Source organism: Barbatula barbatula, assembly GCF_947034865.1.
Source record: "Barbatula barbatula genome assembly, chromosome: 7".
Lineage (NCBI taxonomy): Eukaryota > Metazoa > Chordata > Actinopteri > Cypriniformes > Nemacheilidae > Barbatula > Barbatula barbatula.
Window position 1 is genome coordinate 15,862,926 of NC_136770.1, and position 9,344 is coordinate 15,872,269.

At 35.3% G+C, this 9,344-nt stretch overlaps 1 protein-coding gene across 1 annotated transcript; it reads right to left on the reverse strand.

Moving 5' to 3' along the window:
• Positions 1–363: 363 nt before the first annotated feature.
• On the reverse strand, positions 364–7,319 carry rhcgl1 (Rh family, C glycoprotein, like 1). Its single transcript, XM_079460636.1, has 11 exons — positions 7,038–7,319; positions 6,714–6,906; positions 6,393–6,543; positions 6,158–6,305; positions 5,796–5,962; positions 5,399–5,536; positions 5,059–5,195; positions 4,462–4,586; positions 4,293–4,366; positions 3,789–3,868; positions 364–3,318 (listed from the first exon to the last, which is right to left on the reverse strand). Exons 1-11 carry the CDS (start codon positions 7,222–7,224, stop codon positions 3,297–3,299), a joined length of 1,422 nt encoding a protein of 473 aa, XP_079316762.1. The 5' UTR covers positions 7,225–7,319; the 3' UTR covers positions 364–3,296.
• Between the last annotated feature and the right edge of the window lie 2,025 nt (positions 7,320–9,344).

Sequence of the window (9,344 nt, forward strand, 5' to 3'; positions counted from 1 at the left end):
GCAGGCAGCGGAAATTGGCGCGGGAGAGCAAAGACTTTATTGCAACATAAAACAAACACCTATGATGGGGAGAACACTGACGCGACCAAAATATCAAACTGTAAAGCAAAACATTTCCCACGAGGGAGCAAAAACGACACAACGTCTTGCAAGGCAAGGCAAAGGCAAAGGCAAGGCAAGGCAAGGCAAGGCAAGGCATAACAATGGGCAGGTGTGGGTAATGAAACAATGAAGGGAAGCTAAAGAGGAAACAGGAGGGGGGGACCAAAGACGAGACCGTAGAGAACGCATATTATGTCATGACTGACATAATGGTCATGACTTCTCTCCACACAAAACATGTGGCCCTGACAAAGGATATTTAAAGAACCTTTATTGGAAAGATTTTATGAGGTAATTCCAGGTCTGATGACCACCTTTATTACATCAACTTGGCATTTGCCTAAAGTACTGACATAGCAAAAGTGTGTTTGTGTGTTAAAATAAATAAAATTGTCAGAACACAAATGCTTTACATGTTTAGTGAAAATTATTCAAGAAGTTAAAGCTTTAATCTTACCTGAATAAACAAAATGGATGTTGACTAGAACAGCATTAACATCTGGAACAGAGTGTGATTTGATCTTTTTCATAATGACCACTTAGAAAAACGAAAAGAACTTTGTTCCAGTAGAACTCCCTGTTCATTTTTATTTTTTATTTTGCACAAACGTTTGATCAAAATATAACCAACAGAAGATTCATTTCTGAATCAAAATGTTAAACAAATATGTTTAGAATATAACAAAAAATTAAACTTGAAGTAACGCTTGAGCAGTGTTTACATCTTGCTAAGTGGTCCAGTCCGTTGTTAATTATTCCATATATAGTTATTGCAACACATTTTCTAAAGTCAATTTAATGCATATACAGACACAAACCCTTTCTTTAAAAACAAACAAGTACAAATAAACAATATATAATTGACATCCTTTACATTTATGCTAAACTAACTTCACGCAACGCTTGGATACAGCAATATAACAGAAATACATCATGTACTTGCAAATAGCATTTTCCTCATTAGGGGGAAGAGTGTAATTTAGTGTTTATGCTAAATTCTCACCACAGCGTGGCGCTCTCTCTCTATCATGCTCATTGTTCTGCTTTGCCAGAAGAAAGAGGCTCAGATGGATGTTCCTCATTTATAAACACAGCTGGGTTGCAGTCGTCCCCTGGACCACTGCTTTGAGACCAGAGTCTTTCACTCACAGTTACTGAAAGACCTCGAAAACATTACAAGGCTAACCTCAAAATGCAGGTGCATGGGATTTTGTCTTACCAGCATGGGAATAACAATATTGAACTAGCTCCTTTTGTTGACACTTCTAGCACATGTACAGTAAAAAATATACAGTCTTTCTTAAAATGAATGGCTAATGCATCAACCGCTGTGCTGTCTGTTGTGGCTCTTTGGTTGATGGGTTCTGATATTTTGGTCAAACGGTATTCACTTTGTGGTCTGACAGTTAAAGTGAAAACAAAGCATCCTCAACCTTCCGCAGTGGCTTTTGTTCACGTAATCCACTTTTGCTCTCAACAGATACAAAACCAGAGACCACAGTCAGGTCTCATTGTGACTTGCATAAGCAGGTAGAACAAAAGATGGATCATCCTTTACATGGAACAAATATCAACAGCTATGTAAGGGGGTTGTCTCAGGAAAGGTATCTGCATATGTTACCGTTGCAAAACTGCAGTTAAAAAGCCTGCTTCTCTGTACAGAATGTGGCTATACAGATATAGATTTTGGTAAAAAACTGACCCTTTTCCTCTGGGAAAATGTGTAAAGACAACTGTTCCTCTAAAATTGCTTGCATATATTGGAGTCAACATCATTTTGAGAAATCATTATGCAGACTGTTTGCCATCTATTACAAAGAGATATTGTTATATCGTATGTTCTGTTCAGTTTGGCTTTCTGTTTGGAAAAGCTGGACTGCTTATCTAAATGGGGACGAATATCATAAGACATAACAGACAGAGTATAATGAAAAATTATTGTATCTATACATCTGTGGTGCACTTAATATGGCTCTCCACATACACGTTTTTATTTTGATTTAAAGCGTTGAATCGACTGTTGAAATTTCACCAACATCCGCCTGAGACCATCAGTGATGGAGAGGCTATGATTACTTCTGTTATTTCTGTGACCTTTCCACTGTGGCTGAAACCACTGGCATCTCCACTAATAGGTTACCACAATGCAAAGGACATAAACGCACAGAATAAGTTATTACTGTAAGTGGAAAAACACAAATGCAAGGAAAGCACTGTCATATTGCTTACTTCCGCTGTAAAATAACTGATGTGAATAGTGAATGCAATGTGCCATATGCAAATGTACATTTGCACAGTATGTAACCAGTAATTTATTTAACTGATATTTAACTGATGTTTTGCTATTTATATAACATAGCATCAAATGTTTTTTAATATTTATTATTAAGCTGTTGTAGTGAACATGTAGTGACATGAAAAACCCCAGACCTCTAAAGAAATACAATAAATAAAATGCATAAAATGAATAGAAAAGATTCAAACAGGATATATAATAATCTCAAAATGAGTTCTAGATCTTGTAGGCATCTCAGGTGCCAGTCAGCAAACATTGAAGCAAACTTGTAAAAAGTTAACATGTCTATGGACAAAACATTGGTTCACAATATGAAAACAGATATAAGGACAAAAACTAAACACAATTTAGAACAATATTTAGTAGTTTCCTTCTATAAAGTATTTATAGGAAAAATAAATCATAAATCAGGCTTTTCTGGCTTTTAGTGACGTGTTATGGAGCTAAATTACGGTTGTGGTTTATTTAAATGTCTGGCCATCAGTGACTTCATGACTATTTAATTAACCAAAGAACTTTAAGTAGCATAAGGGACTATTTTAAGGCTGAATCTGTCTATTTAATCTGTTAATTTAAAGAAGTAAATCTTTGATTTTATTTTAATGGAAACTATTAACATTAATTGTTAACACACAGTAAATAATAACCTAAGCTACAGTAATAAAAATAAGCTCTATTAATGATAGTCAGGTAAAGGTATAAGATATTTATACTTTTAAGACATAACAGACATTAAACACTGATAAGTTAGATGCAATGGTTTGATTGATGGTTTTTGAATAAGGACATTACTTGACCCAGCAGCACATGACTGAACATTTCCATTGAAATCAGCTTGTTAGAGCCTTCAGGATTCGTCAAAGCTGAAGTTTGTTTGTTCAATGTTCAGATCTTTTTTCTATGGATTGCTTTGGTCAAATCTGTGTACATAAGAGATTGAGGATTCAGGAAAGCAATTCTGAGTATTGTAATGTAACATCTATGACTTTGAGGAGTGACTAAGAGAGGAACATTTTAAAGCTGGGAGGTTGCTCATTTAGAGTTGAGGTAACTTTATTACATTCTCAGATCCCTCAGGAGAAATACAATTAGACACAAATAAGACAATTGTTTGTTAACAGTACGAGGCAAAACCCAAATCATTTGTAAAAGAAGTTAATGAAGAACATTTAGTCGTATTGAAATCCATGACTTCTGTTGGCTTTCGGTGACTGAGTAATGTAAAGCATCGTTTAAAACATACTTGGCAAGATAAACATTTTTGTTGCTCTGATCATGACTTGAAATAACTAGGTATTACCATGGGAGCCCTTTTTAACAGTCAGGACACTTTAATTGAAAGGAGAAATGCATGAATGCACCCATTAATATATAAACGTGACATACTTACAATTCTGGTGGCATACTTCTCACATGGTTTGCGTTTGAGTGTCCGTTGACCGAAGTGTGGTCACCTTCATCATCTGGAAACTTTAGAAAAACAATTGAATATGTTTCTTCATTTATGAATTCTAGATACCTTACTTTAATACATCTACTTTTCTATACATTTTCTCAATTTTGAGTAAATTTTGAATATCGTAACTGTCTTTCCGAAACCTTGGATGTCCAAATTCAGTTTATTCAGGACATGGAAAAACAAAGTTGACAATTACTTTTTAAAATACTTTTTAGCAGATATTTGCAAAACTACGGAGCCGTGGAAGGGCCATTGGCAAGAAGAGAAAAAATCAAATGAAGGTCTCGCGTGTTCACGGGAAAGTCTCAGATTTTTTATTTTAGCCAATGTCCATTCCATGTCTCCGTAGATTCAACGTTGCAGAAGGACATCAGCTATATTGTCTTTCGAACTGCCTTAAGTTTAGTTTACATAAATAGTTTGTAATTTGCTTACCTCCCAGTAAACCTCATCCTCAAAGCAGTTGGCATCTGCTGGGTCTGCCCAGATTGGCAGCTTTAGAATCCCCCCTAGAAAATGTAATAAAATATCAGGCATAAAAAAGCAGCACTAGCAAAAATAAACTCTTAACATAGTTTGTCTGCTTTACTGTATTTGCACTTACCAACCAAAGCGCCACCTACGATTCCAAAAGCTATTGCTACAAAAATACCAGCTGCCTGGTAACCCCCCTGAACATTGGCTGTTCTTTTAGCAGTAGCCTCTTTGAAATCAAAAGTGTTAATCAACCTGAACAAAAACAGCATTAGCATCAATAACAACATATTTTCTGTTTTGTTTTCTTCATACCTAAAGCTGTACAAACTATGACCATACAGGTAAAAACATATTTTACAGATGTATACCGTACAGTTCATATTTTTATACATAATCATGTAAATGTAAACATTTCTGAAAAACCCAACAGTTCTCCGAATGGTGTTGATGAAAGTTCTTTTTTGTGTTGATAATATTTTGATACCCAAAAATCTATAATTAGTTTATCAATACAATTTCAACCATTAGCAGTTAGCGAATAAACACATTTTAACTGGCAGCCTTCAGTGATAACTCTGGATGACAAAATGATTTTATTCTAATTTAGGACACTAGACATCAAGCACTGAGTGCCTAAAGCCACAGTTGACTGAAACATGATTGTAAGAAGTTGTGACAGAAAGATGCAAAACATACTGAGTATCATTTACAAAAGCACACATACCCCTCGCGTCCATACACTGATTCAGAGGCAGCAGCAGCTGTTATTGCTCCAACAACCCCTCCTAAAACACCAGGCATTGCATGCAGATTATGAATACCGCAAGTGTCCTGGATCTTAAGAGTTTTTTCCATAAAAGGCTGAAAAGAAAAACAAATAGTAAAAATACTTAAAAACCCCAACACTTCCATCAACTTTAATGTTCTTTGAAAAAGAATTATCTTAGTTTAGAAAACAATATTTTACATGTAGCATCATCACATAAGGTGTTTCTGTTCCTTATAAATGTTAAGATAATCAGCACTATATTTACTGTATTACATGTCTCAGTATCAAAACTCACAGTCAGAAACCAGTATCCAAATGTGGAAATGATGCCTGCACAGAATCCCACTATTAGGGAACCATATGGTGTAATCATAAACTCTGAAGCAGTCCCCATTGCAACACCACCAGCCAAGGTAGCATTCTGAATATGAATCTGAATATTGAGGGAAAAAATATTGACCAGTTGAATAAAGCATATAGTTCACCCGAAGGTCAATTCATTAGTCATAACTTATTCATGGCATTCCAATTGAATATTGTTTGTTCCACTTCTTGCATGGAACAAAAAGAAGAAAATACGAAGACACTGCTCTTTTTTGTCTCCAAAAAATGTTGGAGAAGTCTGTCAGATTCTCAAATTGTCCCTTAAGACTAATATCATCAATAATATCAAGAAGTCAGTAGATGTTTACCATGTCAAGTTTTCCATGTTTCTGTAATAAACTTGAAATAGCAAAAGTAGAAAGAACTGATGCAGCCAGTGCAAGATAAGTGTTTATAACTGCTCTGTGTTGACCATCTCCATGATCTGCAATGGCAGAATTAAAACTGGGCCAAAACATCCAAAGGAAGAGAGTGCCTGTAAAACACAGCAAAAAATACAAAAACAGTTTACAGCAGTGTGTCAGTTGAAGTAGCGCTTCGAAATGGAGGGCAGGAGTGAGGCATTGGTTGCAATTCTCAACCTCACCACTAGATGCGGCTAAAATCTCCACAATGCTCTTTTAAGAATATGCAACAGGAACATTGAGAGCTAAATTGATTTGTCACTCACCAATCATCGCAAATACGTCAGAGTGGTAAACCGACTGTTGTAATCTCTTGCTTTGAAATAGATTTGGTCGATAGAGAACCCGAGATATGGTCAAACCATAATATGCTCCAAAAGTATGGATAACCATGGAACCACCAGCATCTCTCACCTATCCATGAATTTGGAAGAAAGGAAATCATCACGATTTGAATATTCACTTAATTAAATGAGAGAAAATAAGTGTATTTAAACTTACATGTAGGAGTTCAAGAATGATATACTCATCGACTGCGAACAAAGTGACTCCAAATAGTGTAAGAACCATTGTCTGCACTGGACTGACCTTTCCCAGTAAAGCACCATATGCAATAAGACAGCCAGCCACACAAAAGTCTGCATTGATGAGGCTGAGTAAAAATAATTATTGCAAGTTACACATTTAGAATAATAAATCTTCATCAGAAAAATGTGAGCTACAGGACAGCTAAATGCATCAAGAACATATTAAAAAGACTTCATAACTGTTGCAAATGTTTACAGAACTACATAAATCAGTTTAGCAGGAACAAACAATTACTTCTCAATCCCAATTTTTATCTTCCAGTCTTCTGTGTCAAAATAATGAAACCAGCCCTGCATCAACAGAGCCCACTGAATCCCGAAGGCTGCAATGAGAAAGTTGAAGCCGACCGCACCAAAATGATAGCGCTTCAGAAAAGTCATGAGAAATCCAAAACCGACAAAGATCATTACATGCACATCCTGAAAGCCTGATGTGACACACAAACAAATATTAATGCAATATTAAATAAAAACTTTATACTGTAAATGCATTTGAAATTCAGATATAACTGCAGTAATTTCAACACATCCAGTTGATAATAATGGTGATGATACTTACTTGAGTATCTATAGTAAAAGTCATTCTCTATATGACTAGAAATGTTTTTCTCTTCCATATGTTTAACCCAGTTGGCATCAGACTCCTCATCATAACGGATGAAAATACCAAACAAGATGATCATAGCAATCTGCCAGACAAAGCAAACAGCTGGAAGACTAATTCGAATATTGGTGTTTTTGGTCATTTTCAGATTTTAACCCAGAGTTCTGGTGACCCTTCTGGGGAAGTAAAATGGATTTTCTTTTAACTCCGTCTCTTGCTTTCTTCAAGGAACATGTGACTCACCTTTTGTCATTCACCTTTTTATAGGGAGGTTTTGGGGTGTGTCATTGCATTATGTAGCCACACCTCTGTCTTCACACGCACACACAAACATGCAAAAGTATGTAAATAGCTGAGGAAGAGAAAGAGATGGTGTTCTCATAGAAAAATATATGAGATAAAATAACACAACAAAGCATATCATTGACTTTGTGTTAAATTTGATTCAGGGTAAACATTAACTATATATATATATATATATTAGGTCAAAAGCTTGTGCTATTTTGCAGATAGTATCTAGATCCATCTACCGATAACATTTACATTTAGTCATTTAGCAGACGCTTTTATCCAAGGCGAATTACAGAGAGTTCAGGCTGCAATAAGCAACATGTCATACAGGAGCAGTTATACATTAGGTGCTGATACAAAGTTACTAGTTTCAACAAAAGCTAGACCACTACCTGTTGAGAGAAAGAGAGAGGGCTAGTGTACATAAAGTTTTCTTTTCCTTTATCTGTCAAGTATTCACAGAAGAGATGAGTTTTTTGTAGTTTTTTGAAGGTTGTGAGAGATGTGGTTGACCGGCCCGAGTTAGGAAGAACGTTCCACCAGAAAGGAGTTGTGAAGTAGAATGAGCGAGAAAGTGATTTAGTGCCCTTATGAGAAGGCAATACAAAGACGCCCCTCGTTTGCTGAACGCAGGGTTCTTGATGGGGTGTAGGAGTGTGTGAAAAGATAAAATATTACTATTGGCTCATTTTATTGGAATTCAAGTTTTGCTTTTGATGTGTATCTTTTTTTAAGTACAGTAGCAGCTCAAGGATCTGGTTATTGCACTTTTGCAAAAAAGACACACTATTCATTTGGGACGGTTGATTTAAAAAATATATTTTTGTTTTCACCCGCATGTGATTCAAAACCTGCAAATGAAACTTTTTTCTGTGGAATTTTCCATCAACTTTTTCCATCAAGAGCATGTACTGTATTTACATGCAGTAATGACTCTACATAAATCTTGTCCAGAATTTTTTTAATCATCATTTAGATTCTTATTTAAACAAAAAAGGAAACACTAAGATTTTTTTGACATAATAATTCATAAATCATAAGATTTTGCAGGAAAGGTAAAATGTGCAAATATTTTAATAGTACAAATGTGTAGCAACCACGATGAATTTAGAAATTTTTTCTCATCATTCAGTCCCTGCGCAATAAAAGAATACAGCTGCAAATGGGAAGTAAGAAGATGGGCTGTGAAGAAATAAATAAATAGAAATCTATCAAACACATTTTGTTTTTCAGTCTGTTTTTGTGAAGACAGCCAAACTATCTTAACAGTTACATAACGCATAACCAGAAAAGGATGTGTGCCTGTAACTTGCTTCATCAATCTTTACAGAGTGAAGCATTTTTGGAAAGTATTCAACATGCATTATTTTTCATGTTTTAAAAAAATATATTTCAGTAGAATATTTTGTGGTATTGTGAAATGGTAACAAAATGTAAAAGTATTTATTTTATTTAACAGACAATCCATTCAGAAAGGCAGGCGATGCCCTTGTTTAAGATATTCAATATTTATACAGTAGGCCTATGGTAGATAATGTATATACTTTAAACCATTACTAAAACATAAATGTTTTACAGTGCTGCTGGAACTCTTGGTATGTCTTTTTCAGATTCCAGGACTGGAACTGTTGCATGACGTTAAAGAAAACATATCATGAAGACTGTTTCATGTACAACTTGATCTTCATGCTGCTTGTTACGTACATAGTTCGTACACACATTTGCTCTTCAGTTGTAAGAGTCAGGTGATCCCAAAACTTGTTGTCTACAGCATATAGTCGCTGATACTGCATTCCGCTCATTTCTCAAGAGCAAGCTCTGTTGCTAACAAAAAAGAAAACCCACAAATTACAGTTTTAACGGCGGCATTCCACCCCTTTGTTTTCGGATACTTTGTATGGCTCTTTTCAATTGATCTGATTGAATCATTAAATGCAAACATGATCTTCCTCTGAATAATGAAACGTCCTT